The following is a 24,903-nucleotide window of genomic DNA, read 5'->3' on the forward strand; positions in this document are numbered from 1 at the left end:
TTCAGAAAACCACCATTGAGCAGCTTTTGGCTAACATGATTAAACAATTATATTTAAAATATTATGAAGCACATTTGTTATTTATTTTTCCCAAGTATGATTTAAGTTTAATTGTTTAACCACCTTTTCCTAATTCTGTTTAAAAGCACCGTTACAAAATCTGCCGCAAAAGTCTTTTTTTCAAAAACTAGTTACAAAATTCTACCGAAGTTTAGGATTCTTTCTCCCAAAATTTTGTGCATTACTGAACAGCCTATGATTTCTTTAATTTTGATAAGGTATGTAACTACTGAAGACAGTGTTATATATAAAACGCATGGGGCATCCTAAAAACATCATATTAATATTAGAAAGCGAGTGAGCAAGGCTTTCAGAAATGCAGGAACAAACTTTCAGCTTTTCCCTCAATCTTGTTAGACATCACTAACTCAAACGGTTTCACAGTTTTTGATGAAAGGACATCAACCTGAAATGTTAACTCTGTTTCCCTCCACACATGCTGTCTGGTTTGCTGAGTCTTTGCAGCAATTTTTGTACTCATCATAGTTTTTAAATGTTAATATTGTCTGTCTTAATAAGCTAATAGTTAGGGCGGCATGGCGGCACACTGCTGCCTCACAGCACCCAGGGACCCAGGTTCGATTCCCGGCTTGGGTCACTGTGTGGAGTTTGCACGTTCTCCCAGTGTCTGCTTGGGTTTCCTCTGGGTGCATTGACCCAAACAGGTGCCGGAGTATGGCGACTCGGGGAATTTCACTTACTTTGTTGCAGTGTTAATGTAAGCCTTACTTGTGACACTAATAAATAAACTTTACCTTTTAAACCTTTTATTTCCCTTGCCTTTACAATGCAAAAAGCTTGTAAAATGTTGTCAAGTGCTTGACCATTTTACATATATGGTTCCAATGTGCTCAACTGACTGAACTACGAAACTATCCTGGGTAGGATCAATGCTTCTTTATTCAACTAACTTTTCCCAGCTCTCAACAACTGAGTAAATATGCCATGTGGGAAAGTATGGAGTCATACAGGCCTGAAAAGGGCACGTTCAACACTTTGTTTCTGCTGAGTTTGCTATTTTCAGCACAACAATTGGCTTCACTGTTTCCAGACTGAAAGCAAAAAAGTCATGATTTCTGTTCTTCCGTTGCTTCCTAGTGACCTCCACCATAGAGTGAGAAATATTTTGAAGTAGATTTCAAGCTCAATTAAACTGGAGTTATTTGAGGAATGTGATACAAGTAGCACTTCAAAAAGCAGTAGACTGTTCAATAAGTCTATGGCTTTAAAGCATTTTTTTGTCAGGTACAGAATAAAGCAATGATCCTTTTGGACAAGATCTTTAACAAAAAGGTTATTAGTGTTAAATTTTTGGTAGTTGATACATTTGCTGTATGATTTGGTTGCTACCTTTGTAGGCTGCCTGACTGAGTGAATTCATTTTAAATGATGGAATATTTTCCAATCACTGAAAACACTGAAGTAAAAAGAACCATAAATGGGGTAAGAAATACATTTTCTGGGTTTGCAGAGGACAACAGCACTGCATATTAAAATTAAATGCTCCATCATGCCATGTTTTCAAATAACTTTGTTAGTTGCTCACCTGAACGTGTTACTTTAGCATTCGAGTATGGGTAATGGAAATATTTCTGTTATCGTAACTAATTTGCATTAAAAATTTGTTTCACATTACACGGCCAAAAAGGGTACATCTTTTCCAGTTAGACAAAAATTGCCTTCCCACCAAGCATTTGCTATGTCTTAATCACCTTTTGGGTCTCAATCTTACCTCAGCTTCAGAGCCAATGGTACGTGTTGTTACTCCTACAGTGTAAATTCCTCCATTAGCATTTTCGTGGATCCTAATGTTTGACTTTTTGTGTCTTGCCTCAAGGTTACGGATTGAATCAAACAGGTCGAGAATTTCTTCATTATAAAGCTTAAAGAAATGAAGAAATAAAGAAAAATTAAGTAATATGCATCTTCAAAATCTGCTTATTTCATTACAGAAAACTTTTATCAAACAATGCTCCTATTGGAAACTTATACTTATTGCAGAATAGGGTGTGGAGGGTACATTAAGAAAACTAGAAGCTCCAAGTTGGTAAGCATATAACAGAAGTTCAGTCAGCTGTGATAAACGAAATGGAAAATTGAGGGAAACTAGGAATTGAAAATAAAAAGCTTGTCACAAATTACATAAACCGTCTTTCAGCTTTAGTATCCAAACCAGTTGCAACCTTGTCTTTATTTTGTTCATACTATTTTGGCTACTGTTTCTTTGAACTTTCTCTTGTTGCTCAGATCTGCTCAAATACATTCTCCTCCATTCACCCTCTTGCCTTGAAATTAAGATTCATCACTACATTGCACACCCATTCTTTCCCAGGGTAGTACTATTACTGGGTGGCATGGTGGCACAGTGGATAGCACTGCTACCTCATAGTTCCAGAGACCCAAGTTCAATTTCGGCCTTGGGCAACTGTCTGTTTGGTATTTGCACATTCTCCCCATGTCTCCATGGCTTTCCTCTGGGTGCTTCAGTTTCCTCCCACATTCCAAAGACTTGCAGGTTAGGTGGATTGGTTGTGCTAAATTGTCCCTCAGTTTCCCAAAGGGTGATGGATTAACCATGGTAAATGTATGGGGGTTACAGGGATAGGGCGGGAAAGAGGGCCTGGGTAAGATACTCTGCTAGAGGGTTGGTGCATACTCGATGTGCTGAATGGCCTCTTCTGCATTGTATAAGTCTAAAAAAAATTCTAATTCTGAACACCTAACATCCTCTATTTTCTCTTGCCTCTCAATTTACTTGGTTTTCACACCCTTGATGATAATCCTGAGCACTCTGCCTTCACCTAGGTTTTTCAAATTTAAAATTTAAAAAATTATTTTTTTGTTTGGTTGAGATGCTCATTAAATTTAGATTCACAGAATCATCCCTACAGTGAAAGAGGACATTCAACCCATTGAGTCAGCACCAACTCTGACACAGCATCTCACCCAGGCCCTATCTCCATAACCCCACGTATTTACCCCCCTAGCTTACACATCTTGGGACACTAACAGGCCATTTAGTACATCCGATTAGCCTAATTGGCACACCTTGGGAGTTTGGGAGGAAACTGGAGCACCCGGAGCAAACCCACAACCACACGGGGAGAACGTGCAAGACAGTCACCCAAGGCTGGAATTGACCCTGGGTCCCTGGAGCTGAGAGGCAGCACTGTACCCCTGTGCCGCCCTTTAAGGAAATGTAAATTTCTAGCACCTTTGTTACCTTTTCATTTCTGCACATTCCAAAAACACACAAGATGACAGAATATTTTAATTTTCAAATCTTCATGACTGCTTTTAGGGAAACATTTACCATCAAATTAAACTTGTATCCAATAATGCAGACCAAGTCATCATGTTAACTATAGCTAGAAGTAATTCAATACGATGCAGAACACTTTCTAGCTTTGCCTAGCTAATTAAACGAACAGCTGTGAATGGAAAAAAAAAAATCAGCGATACCACGAACTGTCTTTATGTCATATCCATCAATGGGGTATGTTGAAACCTTGCTAAATATAGTTGAAATTGAGTACAGCAATTTTGACCCTCATAAATAATGACTTTAAACAACACACCTCAAGAAACTGGGCATTAACTTTAAACTCCGGTGGTGGCAATCCACGTTCAACAGCAGCACGCTTTCGTTCTTCAATACCACAATAAAGGTGCTTCACAGCACGTGGAATTATACCATGTTCCATTTCAGTGATGTTGACATCGAAACCAGTCCCCATGGTGTACGTCTTCCCAGAGCCAGTCTGTAAGGAGATAAAATGTGCCTTTTACTTCTCCAAAGACCTGTGTTTAATACAGATTATACCAAAATTAAAGGCATTGCTTCGTGTTTGTGCTTCTGAAGTTGTTTTCACTGACATTTTCACTTCATTTCAATTCTTGCTTCTGAAAAATTGAATTTTTCTTCCTCCTCTCATCATTCCTTACAAAGCTATGATTCTTTTGAACTTCCAAGTGTGAGACTCAGGTTATCTAACTAGTTATGAAGACGTGCTCCAGAATGGGATTGGGATTCCTCCAGTTGCTTAGCTCTCCCTATGAAGCATCAGAACTACTCAGCATTGTCCCTCTGATATTTGAAGGACAAAGAAGAAACTGTTGATATGACGCTGGATCCAAGTCAAGCTGGTACATATGAACAAACACACTGTTACGATTCCAGTTGATGTTATAACTGGACGGGAAGATCACAGAATGGAACCCTGGTTCAGAAGGCCATAACTTTTACCTTTTTTTAGGTAACGTGGAGGAACAGAGTCACAGAACCACTAATTAATTTCAGTAATAAGAAAAAAATACACCTGAAATATTGGATGATGATACAATACTCCTTTACTCCCCCCTTAGCTTCACAGCCAAACACAAATTTTAAGGTTAAATTAGATTACAAAGCATATCTTGAGCTACAATGGCCTCAGTAACAAAGTTCCTTTAAGCACACAGATTGTGATCAATTACACACTCTGCTCTGAACCCAAGTTAATGTTTTTGGATTTCTCCTCAAAACTTCACACGTTTTGGGAGAGGAATTTGGAAAGTCTTAAAAATCTTTTTTCACAATAATGCTTTCCATTGTTGGTTTGCATTCAGAAAACCAGTCCCGGTTTTCCAAATGACGCCTTTAAACAAAGCCTCCGTTTGGCTTTAAACAGCAATTCCAGTTTTACATCAACCCCTTTAGGATTTTTGTCTTGACAGCTGTACTTTAATTCTCAATTCCCAGACTCTATTAGAATGACATCAAACTTTTGATTTAACTCTGAAAACTGATTTCCCACTTGAAATCTAGTTACTGCAATTGTCTCAACTCCGAACACATTGATTACTCTTCTTGAATCCTTCTGAATAATATCATGATTTCTGTTCTCTCAGTTTCACAATTGCCCACATCACATACTCCATTTGCCAGATTGTTGCCCACTCACCCATGTCCCTTATGTTCACTTCACAACTTACTTTCCCATCTATATGCATCATCAGCAAATTTAGCAACCATATCTCCAATCCCTACATCCAAGTAATTCATATCAATTGTAAAACATTGAGGCCCCAGCAATGATCCCTGTGGCACACCACTCGTTACATCCTGCCAAGCAGAAAAAGACCCATCTATTTCCTGTTAGCTCGCCAATTTTCATTCCATGCCAATGTTATCCATTGCCAATACATTATCCCCGACACAATGAGCGTTTATTTTCTGCAATCACATTTGATGTGACACCTTATCAAATGCCTTCTGGAAAGCTCAGTACATTCCCCTTTATCCACAGCACATGTGATTGGTTCAAAGGACTCCAATAAATTGGTTAAACATGACTTTCCTTTCACGAGAGCCATGCTGACTCTCCTAATTGCCTTGAATGTTTCGAAGTGCCCTGCCATAACATCTTTAATAACTTCCAACATTTTCCCTTTGACAAATGTTAAGCTACCTGGCCTGCTGTTTCCCATTTTGTCTCCCTTGCTTTTTGAATAAAGGAACAACATTTGCTATTTTTCAATCTAATAAGAACATTCTCCGAATCTCAGAAAGTTTGGAAAATTAAAACTATCATACTTCTTTTAAGGTTCTAGGATGAAGTCCATCAGAACATGGGGATTTGTCAGCCTGCAGATCTAACAATTTGCCAAGTAACACTTCCCTGGTGATTGTAACTTTTGAGTTCCTCCTTCCCTTCCAATTCCTGACTTAGTTACTTCTGGGATCTTTCTGTATTCTCTGCAGTGAAGACTGATAGAAAATACCAATTCATTCTATCTGCCATTTTCTTATTTTCCGTTATTAATTCCGCAGGCTCACTTTCTATAGGGCTAACCTCTTTTGTTGACTCTTATTTAAACATCTACAGAAAATTTTACCATCTGTTTTTATAATTCTAGCTTGCTTCCTCTCGTATTTAATTTTTCCCTCGTTAATCTTTTAGTCTCTTTGCTGTTCTTCATATGCTGTCCAGCCACCCATTCTTTCACAATTAAATGATTTATGTCACATTTTAACTTTTTAAATTAACCATGGATGACAGATCCAGTGCTTGGAATTTTTCTTTCTCATTTGAATGTATCTATTCAGAGCATTCAGAAATATCCTTTTAAATGTCTATCAATGCATTTTTATTGACCTATTCCTTATCCTCATTTGACAGTTCACTTTATTGAGTTCTACTTTCATGCCCTCACTTATTTAAATTTAAAATACTAAGCTTGGAACCACTCTTCTCTTCCTCACACGGAATGTAGAATTATGATCTCTGCTACCTAGGGGCACCTGCACGAGCTGAATGCTCAGCCAGGCTATTAATTATCGAAATTAAACTTATAGGCTGATGTTTTCCTTTATGCTCTATGGGATGTTGTGTGCACAATATTCTTAACAAACCTTTTACGCAATATGACACTCACCTGACCATATGCCAAAACAGTGGCATTGTAACCCTCTAAGCAACCATCAATAAGCTTTTCAACACATTTCAGATAGATTTCCTCCTGTTGAGTGTCCATGTCATAAACAAAGTCAAAAGTAAATGCTTTATCCTTTCCGAGGACAACCTGGGGCTCTCCGGGTATAACCGAGGTGCAAATGTGACATCCTTCAATCTTCTCTTTAGCCAGTTGTGGACGAATTCTGTACAGAAAGGAAGGAAGGGACAATGAGCACAATGTACAATTAACCCAGGGATATTAAAACTTGACAGGAAAATGTTACAATATGATGTTTCAATCCATGTAGATTTGATTCATTACTGTAACTTCATAGAATCCCTACAGTGCAGAAAGAGGCCATTCGGCCCAGCGAGTCTGCACCGACCACAATCCCACCCAGGTCCTATTCCCGTAACCGCACTTATTTACCCTGCTAATCCCAGTGACACTAGGGTCAATTTAGCATAGTCAATCAACCTAACCCGCACATCTTTGGACTGTGGGAGGAACCCACACAGATACAGGGAGAATGTGCAAGCGCCACGCAGTCATTGACCCGAGGCCAGAATTGAACCTGGGTCCCTGTAGCAATGAGGCAGCAATGCTAACTACTGTGTCACCGTGCCGCCCTACTTCCCACATTTACAAACTGGTGATCCAAGGGTTTTTTTTAGTGCAGCCCACTCGGGAGGACAGCATAGAAGTTAAAGAGAGCACATTAAACAGTAAAAGGAATGTCAGTAATCCTAGTACTACACAGATCAGGAAAAAGCAGGACAGAGACCAAGGGAAATCCAGATTAAACTGCATTTATTTTAATGCAAGAGGCCTGATGGGCAGGGCAGATGAACTCAGGGCATGGATGGGTACATGGGACTGGAATATTATAGCTATTACTGAAACATGGCTGAGGGGGGGAACAGGACTGGCAGCTCAATGTTCCAGGGTACAGATGCTGTAGGAAAAATAGAACAGATGGAGAGAGAGAGGAGGGGGAGTTGCACTTTTGATTAGGGAAACATCATGGGAGTACTGAGAGGGGATATATCCGAGGGTTCGGCCACTGAGTCTATAAGGGCAGAATTGAGAATTAAGAAGGGGGAAATCACTTTGAATTGTACGATAGGCTCCCAAATAGTCAGCAGGAAATTGAGGAGCAAATATATAAAGGAGATTACAGATAGCTCCAAGAAAAACAGGGTGGTAATAATAGGGGATTTTAACTTTCCCAACATTGACTGGGACAGCCATAGTATTAGAGGGTTGGATGGAAGAAATTTGTTGAGTGTATTCAGGAGGAATTTCTCATTCAGTATGTGGATGGCCCGACTAGGGAGCGGGCAAAACTTGACCTCCTCTTGGGAAATAAGGAAGGGCAGGTGACAGAAGTGTTAGTGAGGGATCACTTTGGGACCAGTGACCATAATTCCATTTTTTTTTTAAGATAGCTATGGAGATTGATTGGTCTGGCCCAAAAGTTAAAATTCTAATAAAATAAAAGCAAATTACTGCGGATGCTGGAATCTGAAACCAAAAGAGAAAACGCTGGAAAATCTCAGCAGGTCTGGCAGCATCTGTAAGGAGAGAAAAGAGCTGATGTTTCGAGTCCAGATGACCCTTTGACAAAGAATCATCTGAACTCGAAACGTCAGCTCTTTTCTCTCCTTACAGATGCTGCCAGACCTGTTGAGATTTTCCAGCGTTTTCTCTTTTGGAGTTAAAATTCTAAATTGGGGCAAGGTCAATTTTGATGGCATCAGACAGGAACTTTCAAAAGTTGATTGGGGGAGTCTGTTGGCAGGTAAAGGGATATCTGGCAAGTGGGAGGCTTTCAAAAATGTGTTAACCAGGGTTCATATAAAGCACATTCCTCTTAGAGTGAAGGGCAAGGCTGGTAGAAGTAGAGAACCCTGGACGACTCGGGATATTGAGGCCCTGGTCAAGAAGAAGAAGGAGGCATATGACATGCATAGGCAGCTGGGATCAAGTGGATCCCTTGAAGAGTATAGAGGGTGTAGGAGTAGAGTTGAGAGAAATCGGGAGGGCAAAAAAGGGACATGAGATTGCTTTGGCAGAAAAGGCAAAGGAGAATCCAAAGAGCTCCTACAAATACATAAAGAGCAAAAGAGTAACTAGGAAGAGAGTAGGGCCTCTTAAGGATCAATAAGGTAATCTATGTGCAGATCCACAAGAGATGGGCGAGATCCTAAATGAATATTTCTCATCAGTATTTACTGTTGAGAAAAGCATGGATGTTAGGGAACGTGGGGAAATAAATAGTGATGTCTGGAGGAGTGTACATATTACAGAGAAGGAGGGAGGTGCTGGAAGTCTTAAAGCACATGAAGGCAGATAAGTCCCCGGGACCTGAAGAAGTGTATCCTAGGACATTTCCTAGGGAGGAAGTTGCGGGTCCCCGAGCAGAGATATTTGAATCATCGACAGCCACAGGTGAGATGCCTGATGATTGGAGGGTGGCAAATGTTGTGCCTTTGTTTAAAAAGGGCTGCAGGGAAAAGCCTGGGAACGACAGGCCAGTGAGGCTCACATCTGTGGTGGGTAAGTTGTTGGAAGGTATTTTGAGAGACAGGATCTACAGGCATTTAGAGACGCAAGGACTGATTAGGGACAGTCAGCATGGCTTTGTGAGTGGAAAATCATGTCTCACAAATTTGATTGATTTTTTGAAGGGGTAACCAAAAAGGTAGATGAGGACAGTGCAGTTGATATTGTCTACACTGACTTTAGCAAGGCCTTTGACAAGGTACCGCATGGTAGGTTGTTGCATAAGGTTAAATCTCTCAGGATCCAGGGTGAGATAGCGAAATGGATACCAAATTGGCTCCTTGACCGAAGCCAGAGGGTGGTTGTCGAGGGTTGTTTTTCAAACTGGAGGCCTGCGACGAGCGGCGTGCCTCAGGGATTGGTGCTGGGTCCACTGTTATTTGTCATTTATATTAATGATTTGGATGAGAACATAGGAGGCATGGTTCGTAAGTTTGCAGATGACACCAAGATTGGTGGCATAGTGGACAGTGAAGAAAGTCATCTAGGATTGCAACGGGATCTTGATCAATTGGGCCAGGGGGCTGATGAATGGTAGATGGAGTTTAATTTAGTTAAATACGCGGTGATGCATTTTGGCAGATCGAACCAGGGCAGGACTTACTCAGTTAATAGTAAGGCGTTGGGGAGAGTTATAGAACAAAGAGATCTAAGGGCACAAGTTCATAGCTCCTTGAAAGTGGAGTCACAGATGGGCAGTGATGAAGGCGGCATTTGGCATGCTTGGATTCATTGGTCAGAATATTGAATACAGGAGTTGAGACATCTTGTACAAGACATTGGTAAGGCCCATACTTGGAATACTGTGTACTGTTCTGATCACTCTATTATAGGATGGATATTAAACTAGAAAAAGTGCAGAAAAGATTTACTAGGATGCTATCGGGACTTGATGGATTGAGTTATAAGGAGAGGCTGGATAGTCTGGGACTTTTTTTCTAGAGCGTAGGAGGCTTAGGGGTGATCTTATAGAGGTCTATAAAATGAGGGGCATAAATCAGCTCGATAGCCAACATCTTTTTCCAAAGGTAGGGGAGTCTAAAACTATAGGTTTAATGTGAGAGGGGAGAGATACAAAGGATCCAGAGGGGCAAATGTTTCACACAGAGGGTGGTGAGTGTCTGGAACAAGCTGCCAGAGGTGGTAGTATAGACGGGTACAATTTTGTCTTTTAAAAAACATTTAGACAGTTTCATGGGTAAATGGCTATAGAGTGAGATGGGCCAAACACAGGCAATTGGGACTAGCTTAATGACTAAAAAAAAAAGGGGCGGCAAGGACAAGTTGGGCCGAAGGGCCTGTTTCCATGCTGTAAACCTCTGATTCTAAATAGAAAGTGGTGCTGTATTTTAATCAGAGGCATTGGTGCACAGAGTATGTCAATTTCTGAATGCTTTTGTATTTGATAAAATATGCCTTTGAAATGTACAAACAAGAAAGTGGGTGAACCTTGATTTAATCTATAGAAATTTTCATCCTTCTAGTACAGGTAAAGCCTTCCAATTATTCATCATTTACCCCCCCCTCTGTAAAAAAACAAGATTCTTTCCAATATTCTGTTCCAGCGGGGGCACCAAGTCACACTTTACACCAAAATAGCAGGGAAATGGGCCCCTGCTTGAGCAGATTTCCACTCCATCTGACGAAGGAGCAGCACTCCGAAAGCTAATGGTATTTGCTACCAAATAAACCTGTTGGATTTTAACCTGGTGTTGTTAAAGCTCTTTCTTAAAATAAAAAGAGCATTATTTTTGCCTGGATTCTTTCTTCCTCCCCAGTCATGGTATTGGATCTGTCAGAACGGTAGTGCCATTTAGTAAGATTGTTAATTTTCCAGCATTGAGTAGTTCAAAAACAGTTCAGTACCTGCTTGCTGCGTTATCTGTTCTGAAAACAACAAGCAAGAGATAGTAGGCAACAATAAATAAGTCTCTAATCTAATCAAAATCTTCCAATGATATCATAAACTGAAAGCAGTACTTTAGATATCATTCAAATTTTGAGATGGAATAAAAGTTTCTCATTTGCTGTCTGCAACGAGCTTGCACAATTAAGTGTGGACAGTCTTACATCGTTCTGTTTTGTCTATGGGCAGACAACACAGAACAGTTGTTAATTTGGCACCAATGCAGGAAATAGAAGAAAACAAACCACTGCAGCAGGGATGCACTTTGGAAGCTGTGGCTGAGGAGAGTTGCTGGAACACAGCTTGCAATTAACTGTATAATGGATCTGGGATTGTCAGGTGTTGACACTCGGGGCAGAATTTTACGAGATTTTTCAAAGTGTCCAGTGAATACATGAGAGTTCCTGATCAGTTTTTCGGGTGTGTTTTCAGGCCCAATCTTATGTACTCAGTCCCTGAAAACGTGGGCTGGACCCTTTCTAGTCACTCAAGGCAGTGGGCAGGGCTTAATTCGCCAGACAGCCTGCAGCTCAGATTGGAGCCACAAAGTGCGCATGAAAAGAAAAAGTAGCTCTCCTGACAAAACACCCCTGGGCCAGATACAGACTCCCCCACCCCCATGGACATTGGAGACCCCCCCACCCCCTCCCAATATTACTGACCCCCTTCCAAGCCTCACCTCCCCAAAACCAATTGCACATGGCCCCCTCATCACCTCCGCCAGCCCCGATGGCTGACTGATATGACCCTCTCTCTGTCCCTTCCTGAAATCATCAGAGGCACAAATCCACCCCCCCCCCCCCCCAATCTTCACCAGCACATCTGCAACTGCTGACTTGGCTTCCCCTCCATGGTAACAAGGCAAACTGCATTAAACTCACTGGAATGCTCTAACAGACACGTGACTCACCCAAACTGCCTGCAGCTGATCTGCCCTAACAAGAGAGAGCTCCATAAAAACCCCAAGGATGGACAAACAGGCAGGAAAAAATGGCCTCTAGGAATGCAGCTCCTCGATTTTCTGATGCTGATCTGGCCAGGTTGCTGGAGGCAGTGGAGGCAAGGTGGGATACTCTCTAACCCCCAGCAGGACGGCGTCCCAGGGGAAGGGATGGAAACACAGCCTGGGAGGCGGTGGCAGCATGCAGGAGCATGCATTAGTGCCAGGGCACTGGCCAGGAGAACCAGGAAGCAGTGCCACAAAATAACTGAATGACCTAATCTGGGAAGCAACGGTGAGTGCTTTACCTCATTAAGCATCTTCCCCTTAAATGACCCCCAGATATCCCCCCCCCCCCCCCCGCCCCGCCAGCACCCTGCATGCTTCCAGTCTCTGGCCCCCCCAAGCACCCTCCTCCCCAACCCCCACCCCAAAATATCATAACCCTTGCCCTCTGAGGTCCACCACCTGATACCCTCCAGGGCTCATGCCATCAGATTTTACATGGCTCCCGTCCCCACAGAAGAAAAATGCCGTAATTGCTAGGAGAGGACAAAGACGGGGTGGTGTGCCTGAGAGTCGGGTCTTCAAACCCTTTGGGGAGTGGGTACTGGAGCTTTTTTTTTCATTCATTCGTGGGACATGGGCCTCATTGGCTGGCCAGCATTTGTTGCCCTTGGAGGGCAATTGAGAGTCAACTACATTGCTGTGGCTCTAGAGTCACATGTAGGCCAGACCAGGTAAGGTCCTTCTCTAAAAAGGATATTAGTGAACCAGATGGGTTTTTCTAACAATCGACAATGGTTTCATGGTCATCAGTAGACTCTTAATTCTAGATTTTTTAAAATTGAATTCAAAGTCCACCAGCTGCCGTGGCAAGATTCGAACTGGGGCCCCAGAACATTAGCTGAGTTTCTGGATTAATAGTCTAGCAATAATACCACTCGGCCATCGCCTCCCCTTAGCTTGAGGGAGAGGAGAGGATGTGGACCATTAGTGACAGCATGGTCAGGCTGGAGCATGGAAGTGAGCATCTACCAATCTTCCACTCGTTGGAGATATCTCCTTCCCTCGCACTTAACCTTGTATCTTATGTTGCAGGAAGGGGACCCCTGATGTGCCTGGGTCATCTGGCATCACAGCCTCCCAGTCATTCTGCCCCCGACAGCTTGGAGGTCTCCTCAGAGGGAGCCAATGAAGGGACTCCGAGACCGGCACCAGTTTTGCGTCAGCTTCTGGAGCACACTGTGGAAGCAGCCACGGGAACCCTGGCGAACAGGAAAGGCTTGAGCCTGTGTCCAGGCTTACCACCCAGGAGACTGTGTCTGTGGCAACACTGACTTCCCCCTTCCTGACAGCGGGGCATCTCAGGGGCAGCGGGGTGATAAGAGTGTCATGGATAAGTCCCTGGAAGCTGGCCAAGGTCCATGCCCCTCCAGAGGATGATCGCCAAGGGCACCACAGGCCACAGGGTGCAGGAGGCCACCTCCGGTGTACATCCTGGGGAGATACCGAGACGTAGTGGTAGGCCACGTAAAGTTAAGAAGTTGTAGCAGCACTAAGATGGCACGGGTGAAGGACAACACTAGTTAGATAGAATATTTAGGCACCTGAAAGTCTCACATTCAAATGTTTTTATATCACTTATTTTGAAGGCACTTTTATTGGCATGAATGTTATTTCATCCACCCGTGATTGATTTGTCTCTGATTAGCCGTCACTGGAAGAACCCTGAATGTTGATGTCAGTGGGGGAGGCACTTAGCACACTGCTACTGTGAAAATCAAAGCGCTCAAAATAATTCACTGGCTATATACAGCAGGTGGCATGCATTGGCAGCGACTTACAGCGCTACAGAACCCCGGAGATTCCCCCCTCCCCCCAAAAAAACCCATAGCCCTGCATTGTGTTTAGTGTTCCCTTACCCACCATCCAGATATGGGCCCAGGTGCCAGCATGCATGTGGAGCTCAGGTAGGGGTCAGACTAGTTTGCACCATCATAAAGGACATCATCATAAAGGCGCATAGCATCACCCTCCTGCCTGCTACAGAAACTCACTAACACAGCGTACCCAGGCCCACCACTCTGGTGTTGCAATGTTGCAGGAGATTATAGCACTACTTGGGCGGGGGAGGGGGGGGGGGGGGCAGTGCAGCAGAATGGGAAACGGGACCCACGTGCAGCAACACAGGCCCCTAGTGACCAAAGCATGTGGTGATCAGGGCCTTCTTCGCCACCCTCGCATGCCTGACCCTTGCTGTCACCAGCCCTCCAGTGCCTGGGTGGTGTTGCTCATCATCATCCCCCTCCTCTTTCTCTTCCTTCTCCTGCTAAGCACCTCCTCCCGAGCAATGCCTGGCTGGTTGGCCTCCACGTCCTCCTCCTTCAAAAGGTCTCCTTGCAGCTGTTCCAGGTTGTGTAGGACACAGCCCATGACCACAATGCTGGACGATATCAGGCGCCTGAACTGCATTTTGAGGAGCCCTATACACCGCTTCACTATTGAATGGGTGACAACATGGGCCTCATTATATCAGGTCTACGCCTCAGTGTCAGGCCTCCACAGAGGCATCATCAGCCAAGTCCAAAGCGGGTACCCCATGAGCCATCCCAGCACCCTGGGCTCCCCTTCAACACCTCCGGGATATTGGATTTCCTCAACATGAAACTGTCATGCATGCTGCAGGGGTGTCCGGCGCAGACATGCATTATGTTCAACTGATGGTCATACAGTAATTGCACATTTATTGCATGGAAGCCCTTTCTGTTCATGAATCTTTCTGGATTCTTCACCAAGGCCTTGAGGATGATGAGGGTGCAGTCTGTAGCCCCCTGCACATTTGGCATCCCCTTGATGGCCGCAAATCCTGCAGCCCGGTCTTCCTGATGGGCTTGATCCAGGTCAAATTGAATATACTGGCCAGCCTGGCCATCTGTGACCTCCTTCACACACTTGTGGACAGATGATTGAGAAATGCAACAAAGGTCTCCAACGGCAGTCTGGAAGGATGCAGTGGCTTAAAAGTTTAAGGCCGTCACTTTCACAGCAGGCGCCCCTCGCCCCCAACCCCACCCCATGCCCCCGAGATGCCAGGTCCTGCAACAAATGGCACAGGTATCGCATTGTCTCCTTTCGGAGCTGGAACCGTGGGCAGCACGCAATGTCTGACAGTTGCTCAAGGGATACTTGTGTGAAGAACTGTTGGGTTCTTTGCTCCCTCCTTCTCCTGTTCCCCCAAGGCCCCCACCCCCGAGGCAAATGGCGACCACGTCCTGCCTCCGGTGGCCATTTCCCCTATTCCTCCGAGTGGTAAGGCCTGGGCCTCTTCTGCCCCCAATTCATCCTCCTGCTCCTCCTCCTCAGCTCCAGCAACAACCAAGATCAATCAGTTGCACTACAAAAGCCCTCTCAATCTGGTGTGGATTGGGGAAGGGAAGAGACAGATGGAGAGGTTAAAGAACTCCGCTTGCCCCCCAAGCCAGCAACACACATTCCCCCTCACAGCCCGCACTCCACATTCCCCCCCACAGATCCCAGCAGCACACACTCCCCACATCCCACCCTCACAGCAACACATACTCCCCACATTTCCCCCCCACAGAAAACACTCCCCACATTGCCCCCCAAAGCCATCCCAGAATGGCAACAGGGCACCCCCCAATCTCTCTCACCCAGAGCCACTGCAGAAGTGGCCCCAGTGCTGCTTGACAAGTCCTGAGGTTGCAACACTGCCATTTTAGAGTGTTTCCAGCCCATCTCCCACATAAAGAGTGTTTGCTGCTGCCAGCACTAGGACCCAGAGTTAGCGCCAAGACACGAGGTCAGCGCTCTGACCCGGGTCCGTGCTGAGAGTCTGAAGATGGGCCTTATGAGCTACAACAGCCTCCCACCCTCCCCCACATACTCTTACCCGTCCCCAACCCAAAACCCAACATGGCTACCATGAACCAACCCCCGAACAGCACAGAGCAGTTTGAAAGCAGGCACAAGCACCTGAATGCCAACTTTTATACTTGTTTTCCTGACCGATTCGAGCTGCAGCAAACGAGGTCGTTAAGGTAGGTGAGTTGGGGTGATTGGGAGTGAAGCTCGCCAATTACATTGTGATGAATGCAAAGAAAATGCAAAAAGACATTTTATCCATTTTGGGTGGGTCCTGATCATGCCAATTTTTTTTCTTGGGCAGCACAGTGACAGAGTATTAACACTGTTGCCACACAGTGCCAGAGACCCGGGTTCAATTCCCGGCTTGGGTCACTGTCTGTGTGGAGTTTGCACCTTCTCCTGTGTCTGTGTGGGTTTCCTCCGGGTGCTTAGCATCAGGTTGTGATGAACCTGGTGAATAAGAAAAGAGAGGCGTACAGAAGGTTCAGAGAGCTAGGAGGTGTTAAGGATTTAGAGGAGTATACGGGATGTAGGAAGGAGCTTAAGAAGGAAATTAGGAGAGCGAGAAGGGGTCATGAGAAGACCTTGGCGGGTAAGATTAAGGAGAATCCCCAGGCTTTCTACAAATATGTCAAGAGTAAAAGGATGAGATGTGAAGGCATAAGACCCTTAAAAGGTGAAGGGGGAAAAGTTTGTGCGGAACCGTTAGAAATGGCGGAGGTGCTTAATGAATACTTTACCTCGGTATTCACGGTGGAAAGGGATCTGGGTGGTTGTACTGCTGGTTTGCGGTGGACAGAAAGGATCGAGCATGTGGACATAAAGAAAGAGGATGTGTTGGAACTATTGAATGGCATCAAGGTTGGTAAGTCGCCGGGACCGGATGGGATGTACCCCAGGTTACTGTGGGAGGCGAGGGAGGAGATTGCGGAGCCTTTGGCGATGATCTTTGCATCGTCGATGGAGACGGGAGAGGTTCCGGAGGATTGGAGGATTGCAGATGTGGTCCCTATATTCAAGAAAGGGAACAGGGACAGCCCGGGAAATTACCGACCGGTGAGTCTAACCTCAGTGGTTGGTAAGTTGATGGAGAGGATCCTGAGAGACAGGATTTATGATCATCTAGAGAAGTTTAGTATGATCAAAAGTAGTCAGCACGGCTTTGTCAAGGGCAGGTCGTGCCTTACGAGCCTGGTTGAGTTCTTTGAAAATGTGACCAAACACATTGACGAAGGAAGAGCGGTGGATGTGGTCTATATGGACTTCAGCAAGGCGTTCGATAAGGTCCCCCATGCAAGACTTCTTGAGAAAGTGAGAGGGCATGGGATCCAAGGGACTGTTGCCTTGTGGATCCAGAACTGGCTTGCCTGCAGAAGGCAGAGAGTGGCTGTGGAGGGGTCTTTCTCTGCATGGAGGTCAGTGACCAGTGGAGTGCCCCAGGGATCTGTTCTGGGACCCTTGCTGTTTGTCATTTTCATAAATGACCTGGATGAGGAAGTGGAGGGATGGGTTGGTAAGTTTGCTGACGACACCAAGGTAGGTGGTGTTGTGGATAGTTTGGAGGGATGTCAGAAGTTGCAGCGAGACATAGATAGAATGCAAGACTGGGCGGAGAAGTGGCAGATGGACTTCAACCCGGATAAGTGTGTAGTGATCCATTTTGGCAGATCCAATGGGATGAAACAGCAGTATAATATGAAGGGTACCATTCTTAGCAGTGTAGGGGATCAGAAGGACCTTGGGGTCCGGGTCCATAGGACTCTTAAATCGGCCTCGCAGGTGGAGGATGCGGTCAAGAAGGCGTACGGCGTACTAGCCTTCATTAATCGAGGGATTGAGTTTAGGAGTCGGGAGATAATGCTGCAGCTTTATAGGACCCTGGTTAGACCCCACTTGGAGTACTGCGCGCAGTTCTGGTCACCTCATTACAGGAAAGATGTTGAAGCCATTGAAAGGGTGCAGAGGAGATTTACAAGGATGTTGCCTGGATTGGGGGGCATGCCTTATGAGGATAGGTTGAGGGAGCTTGGTCTCTTCTCCCTGGAGAGACGAAGGATGAGAGGTGACCTGATAGAGGTTTACAAGATGTTGAGAGGTCTGGATAGGGTAGACTCTCAGAGGCTATTTCCAAGGGCTGAAATGGTTGCTACGAGAGGACACAGGTTTAAGGTGCTGGGGGGTAGGTACAGAGGAGATGTCAGGGGTAAGTTTTTCACTCAGAGGGTGGTGGGTGAGTGGAATCGGCTGACGTCGGTGGTGGTGGAGGCAAACTCGTTGGGGTCTTTTAAGAGACTTCTGGATGAGTACATGGGATTTAATGGGATTGAGGGCTATAGATAGGCCTAGAGGTAGGGATATGATCGGCGCAACTTGTGGGCCGAAGGGCCTGTTTGTGCTGTGGCTTTCTATGTTCTATGTGCTCCGGTTTCCTCCCACAGTCCAAAATTGTGCAGGTTAGGTGCATTGGCCATGCTAAATTGCCCTTAGTGTCCCCGGATGCGTAGGTTAGAGGGATTAGCGGTGTAAATATGAGAGGTTACAGGGATAGGGCCAGGGTAGAATTATTGTCGGTGCTGACTCGATGGGCCAAACGACCTCTTTCTGAACTGCAGGGATTCTATGATTCTTCCATGAAAATGGGGATGGCGTGAAAACGGGCACCATTCCTGCTAGTCGCATCACGCCTGAATTTACGACATTTACGACATTTTCCCGCCACAAAATGGATGCGACAAGGTTGTAAAATTCCACCCTAGGTGTCTGAACACACACCAAGTGAGTACAAAAAGTCTTACTTTCAATTACTATCTAGTTAATCTTGCTGGTAAATGACCTGGTGTTGGAAAGGCAAAGAGGACAAAATATCTGAAATCTGATTTTGGTATCAAACTATGTAACAAGGACATGCCATCCACATTCACTAAAAAGACTAAAACACTAAATGTGGGAAATAACAGATATGGGGAAGTGCAGGGGACCGGAATTAACATTGATAGTTCTTTCAAAGACACAGCCCAAATGACCACATGGCGTTTCATTTACTAAGTATCGGCAGACAATGTTGCAGTTCCATCATCCACACTGCTGTTTACTACATCACAGCATAAAGTAGTAAGGTGAAACTTTTGCAGCATGCAGTGCGTTTTCATTCGGAACTCTCAGATGTCAAAAACGTGAGCTTCAAGAATTTACGACATTTTAAAGCAGTTTGAGAAGTAACTAGTGGGAAGGGTGGGGGAGGGGGGTTAGGGGGGAGGGAGAACCAAATGAAGTCTGTAAAAGTGTGTGAAGCAGCCTCTGCAATGTTATTTTATAAACATCTACTAGAGTGCTAGAATGATAAAAGGCTACAACATGTTCACAATTCTTTTGAATAATTAGGTTTAGCCAAGCAGTGTATTGCGGAATGGGCAATTACAGGACAATGGAATCTAGGTCACTTGTCGCGCATCGTGTACAGTCCATTATAATAATTCAGATGTATTCATCCTTAAACCAACATTCTCATCTACATCTCGTTTTGAAGGGTGAAGTGAGGATCATTTATTTGCTGGTGACAAGAGTTATTTGGTCAAACCACCTCTCCATAATTACCCTTTTGCATTTACTTTTAAACTTTACTGAGGAAAAGCACAAGACTCCCATTGCATAAACAGTCAAAATTTCAAAGACATTTCATTCAATCAAACAGCAAACTTTATAAACAGAAGCTATTCATTATTTCCAACAGAAAATAAATTGTTCAGCGAAGGCCAGTAGGGTGAGAAAGAGGGGGGTTTACACAATAAACACTAGTTAGGTACCAGTGGGTTACTTGTACGGAGTAAAATTATTAGTCGTTAACTCAAGATTAATTTACGCACAATTATTGAGTTGCTGTGTGAGAATTAACTATTAAGTGACCACTCCTTTTGTATACTCAACATTGTTGATTTACATGGACTCCCTGCTTTCAGTGTCCCCTTTAAGTGGTTTCATTTTAAAGGGTTTCATTTTTTATCTCTGGGCTCTACTTAAAGGGCGGTGTTCCCAGCTTTAAAGGATGCGAGGAGTTTCATGATGTCATTGTGCGCCCGGCACGATGATGTCATCCCGTGACAACGCCCAATGATTGAGGAGAGTCTGGTTTGTGACTGTGTTGGCACCATTTTGTCCTTACTGTACATTCAAGGAACACAAGTACACCCGCTGCACTTCTATTTTGCAAGTTATTTAAGCTAGGAATGCATGGCACTGCACGTTATCATACAAGGTTTCAATATTTATATTGATTTTTCCAGGTTAAAATTACACCGAACTCCAGTTTCAATATTGATTCCTATGGGAAACTATTCTTCACTTAGGGGTTTCTCCTAAAATGGCAATTTCCAGGAACATAAAACACTACGAGGACTTGCAATCCTCAAGAAGCATCTGCCAGGAAAATTATTAAAATAGAAATAATATCTCAACTTTCTTGCCTTAATATGAAGTCTGAATAGGTTATAATCTGCTCCCCTGAAACCTTCTCACCACCCCACTCAGAATATTAAAAAAATGAAGTACAAACTTTTAAACACTAACATGGAAGTAATAGTAAGAAACTTGCTAAACTAATGAGAGATCAGGAATATGCACTGATTTGTTCAAGGACCACTCCAGGGTTGTTCCCAAGATTTTGATAATGGTCGGACTCAACAAGTCGAGCATTAAATCCAAATTAACTCACCATGTTGGCACTTAATGCTATTACTATTCTTCCAGCTGAACGCTTCTTTAAAATTCTGCTATTCATTTATTTCCCTCATTCTGATTTTCTCCTCACTGATTATATGCACAAGTTATTGCTTTTAAAGAAACATTTTTTTAAAAAGAAATGCAAATAATTCTTAATTGTCTCAGGCCTGTCCAGAGAGTTTACAACACAAAGTCCCAGCCATGGTATCTGACCCACCTTTCCTTCCTCCAAATTAAAGCTTCCATAGAATGCCCCAGCGCACAAATGGAGGGTTGTTCTTTATGCACCATCCTAGAAAGGCTGTCTATCACAGGTTAAAGAAAACAGATTCCCCATAGAATAAAAAGATGTATGGCACCAAAAACAAAATCACGTTAAGTGCTTAGCAGTACCAAAAGCACCAGAATGGCTCCAAATATAGATTCTACTGAACTACTTACACTTGCTCTTTTGTCACCATTGAGAATCATGGTCAAAATCTATTCTGGTTCTATCAGTTTATTATCTAAACTTTAGATAATAAACTTTAGATTCTAAAATGTCATTCTCCTTAATCACACAAAATACATCTGCTCAGAGATTTTACTTCAAAATAAAGTCTCAGACATGTTAGGATCACTCCTTATGGTGGCAACTTAAACTCCCACCATCAATATTATTTCAGGAGAATAATTTGAATAGGGTGTACAGGGAGCCAGTAAAAGAGTCGCACAAGACAAATAAATGGCTTATCTATAATGCATGCAAGGAACATTAAAAATTAAATATTTGCCCCTTTTCTATATCTCCACATTAGATTTGAGATTTACCACTGTTCAAGTTTAAGGCTCAAGAGTCAAACTGGTGTATTTCAGAATCATCCCAGTGCAAATTATATCAGATGCATAAATCAGAACCCCAGTATGCAATACAAAATGTACAATATCCTACTTTGGCAAAGATGAAAACAAGAACAGATTAATTAACTACGACGATACATGTGCATTGCAACATAGCACACATACCACCATCTTAATCTTAGTGGCTTTTTGTTTACTCAGCATTAGAGTGGTACTCAATGTTCAAGATTGCAGTACAGTTTATCAAGGTTAAATAAAAAAGCACAGAAAGCTGAAGATGCTAGAAATCTGAAATAAATGTTGATCAATTTTGGAGTGCTTCCAGTTTTTCTTTTAGCAAGGTTGAGCTTACGACTGGAGTTCGATTTGCCACCTGATACTTTCAACAGTTAGAAACATACTTCCTCCTTAGTAGTCAATGCTAAGGCTGCCAAACTCCAAGAATGCTCAGTTTCTCCTCCAAAGATGCCCTTGAAATGCCATTTTAATTACTGGCTTCGTTCTTTGGTTGTCATTTTTGCTAACCTCGCATCTTTTTATTTGAGCTGAGATGCACTCCTGCACTACCTGTTTCAAAGCCCTCAACTGTTTGGCAATCATCCACTGCTTCTCTATCTGCACTCAAATAATGAAGTGCCAACTTTCAGAAACATGCTATCCATGAAACTCCAAGCCTCGTAGATGCATCACAGTAACACCAGCTGCTGCTCGCTCAAGCTGCTCCAACCGATGATAATTATTGCACAAGGTTGTCTCGGACAAAAGAAGCATCCTGGAGTTTCCACGTGGAATAGAACATGCACGCCACAGGACCTTGATGCCCTCTCCTCCCTCAATTTATCAGATTATTAACTTACATAGCAGGAATAAACTTGATTTTCATAAAGACTCACCATTTGTTAATGCTATTTCAAGATCGAGATTGTGGCATTCAAAACTTATCCTATTGAATTCTGCTGTTCAAAGAAATAGGATACTTATTCAAATACTCAGCTCATTATTAGGAAATTAATAGTGCAATCTCAACTATTCCAGGTTTCTTGCTCAATGGTCCTTTCCTTGGAAAATCCATAGTACATTAAGTAGCAATTTCCCAAATCTTGAGGAGGCCTGGTTTCACCCTACAGCTGAACAGAAACAGAAGAATGCAGAGGTGCTTAGGTTTTCAGTCTAACAGAACTCAAGGGTAAACATTTGTTTTATGAGGTAGCTATACTGTATTCATGAATGGCTGGTTTTAGGGTGGTTATATCTTGCCCACAGTTGCAGAACTTCATCAGGCCCTGGAAAAACTCTGCTATAACCTTACTGGGGTCAGTAATTAGACAATTGGTATGTTTCCAAATATGCCCTGTACACAATCTCCTAATCTCTAGTAAAAATTCAAAAATCTTATGTAATAAATTCAGAATTTTTGTAGCTCCAAATGTCAAATATGCATGATAGCAAAGAAGTTTTGTCTCTTTTAATTTTCTATCTTTAATACCCTGAGTTCTGTAAAGAGAAAATTAAAAACTGCAAATACTGAAAACACAAGTAAATCACCTTCTTTCCACAGATGTCACCTTTTTGTTGCAGTTTTAGATTGTTCAACTTGAGCAGGTTAGATACGTCCATGTTGTGAGAATGCACATGATCCTTATGGGGCAAATTTCTCAGTCACTTGAATTAGCAACTCAAACAGGGACTGGTGTGGGGAGGGTGGTGGGAAAAGAGGTTAGCTTAGGTAATGAATGGTAAAAGTTGAGTCAAATAGACAATTATTATTCAAAATTCTTGGAACAGAATGAGAAAGCAGTCTCGAGATGAAATTCCACTCGCATTCAGTACAAGTATCAACATTAAAATAACCAAAAGAGATGGAAAGACAAAATACTCCCAAAATTTTGCAGGGTGGTGTCTGTGGCAGGGGCCAAAGGTTACAGTTTAAGTATTCCAGGTGCCAAACATGAGAAAGTTTGAGCTTTAACCAGACAAGCAATATGATAGCAACAAAACATTTCAAAGGTTGAGATTAAATTTTGGATTCAAGGGCATGTGGACATTAATTCCATGCAGGCAAATTATGTCTGTCAAGGTAAAGCATAGAAATCAAGATGAGAAAGGATTTATGGTAAATTCTCAGTTGATTCTAAGGGTGACAGGTGTGTAGAAGTGAAGTCATTGTGGGAAGTAAGCTGGAGCAGTTCAGATAAATGGGAATGGGACCAGGCAAAGGCAATCCTAATGAGCTTGAGAACAGAGAAATGCTGGAGGAGTATGGCATGATCAACTGTATCAAATGCCACAGATTGATCCTGAGATAAAGGCAGCACCGGACCAAGCCAGAGAGCCAGGCTAGCCACACCGACCCCCGCCAACTATGGCAGCATCTGCAAGACATAACAGGCTACAAGATGAAGGCATATAAAATCGCCGGCTCCAACGCACCCCTCCCTGATGAGCTCAATGCATTCTACGCCCGTTTGAGTAAGAAGTCAGCGAGAGCATGCCCTCTATCCTGAAAGCCCTGGATGAACCTGTATCTGGGGTCACCATTGCAGATGTCAGAGCAGCTTTCTCGAAGGTCAATCTACGGAAAGCGACTGGCCCGGATGGGGTACCTGGACGAGCACTCAGATCCTGTGCGGATCAGCTGGCAGGGTATTCGCAGACATCTCCAACCTCTCTTTACAACAATCTGAGGTCGCTACCTGCTTCAAGACGACGGCCACCATCCCGGTACCCAAGAAAAACCAAGTTAATGACTGCCGGCCGGTGGCTCTGACATCCATCATCATGAAGTGCTTCGAAAGGCTAGTCATGGCACAAATCAGTTCCAGCCTCCCGGACTTCCTAGATCCACTACAGTTTGCCTACCGCCGCAACAGTTTCACAGCAGACGCCATCTCCCCGACCTTGCACTCAACCCTGGAACACTTAGATAACAAAGACACCTATGTCTGACTCCTATGTTAGCGGACAACAAATTTATGAAGTTACGTATATAATATGAAACAGGCCAAACTGCACTCAGAATCCCTCCATTAAAGATTAAAAGGGACAGATCTAGACAAGTAGGCAAAAGGCATGCTTTTAAAATGCAAACAAGGTCTAACACATAAAAGGGAGCCAGACAGGGTGGCACCAAAGGAAACTAAATTAAAAGTACACCCTCATCTTATCAAATCAGCACCACTGACCTAATCAAGTGATATCAGGAAGCCTCAATAGAAACACCTAAGGAGACGATTAACATAACTAAGGAAGCCTTCTTGGCCTCAAAAGACTTCCTGAGATCAGCCAAACACCCATTGTTCAAGAAACCCCGGAGATTCTAGACCATTGATAAACCCATCGGACAGAAACGAGAACCATACTTAAACATCGATACTGTACTTAAAACATCAAAACAGAATGGTCAGAGTCAAATACTGTAAACAAAACATTAACTTTTGAATCATACAACGTGTCAAAGTTCGAGTATAACTGTAGCCCATTGCAGTGGGCTTTTAGAGTGCTTTTGGGACAGTGCTGTTTGTATGTCCTGATTGCACCTCCGTCGACGTTA

General features: G+C 43.5%; 1 protein-coding gene across 2 annotated transcripts in view; it reads right to left on the bottom strand.

The window, feature by feature from the left end:
• Positions 1–24,903, bottom strand: part of kif21a (kinesin family member 21A) — a 159,722-nt gene that overhangs the window by 114,632 nt on the left and 20,187 nt on the right. For both annotated transcript variants that reach the window (XM_078235391.1, XM_078235390.1), the window contains exons 2-4: positions 6,478–6,700; positions 3,639–3,821; positions 1,793–1,942 (exon numbers count right to left, since the gene is read on the bottom strand). In XM_078235391.1, coding sequence (XP_078091517.1) covers positions 1,793–1,942; positions 3,639–3,821; positions 6,478–6,700 — 556 coding nt within the window. The remainder of the gene's footprint in view (positions 1–1,792; positions 1,943–3,638; positions 3,822–6,477; positions 6,701–24,903) is intronic.

Source organism: Mustelus asterias, chromosome 19 (genome assembly GCF_964213995.1).
Source record: "Mustelus asterias chromosome 19, sMusAst1.hap1.1, whole genome shotgun sequence".
Lineage (NCBI taxonomy): Eukaryota > Metazoa > Chordata > Chondrichthyes > Carcharhiniformes > Triakidae > Mustelus > Mustelus asterias.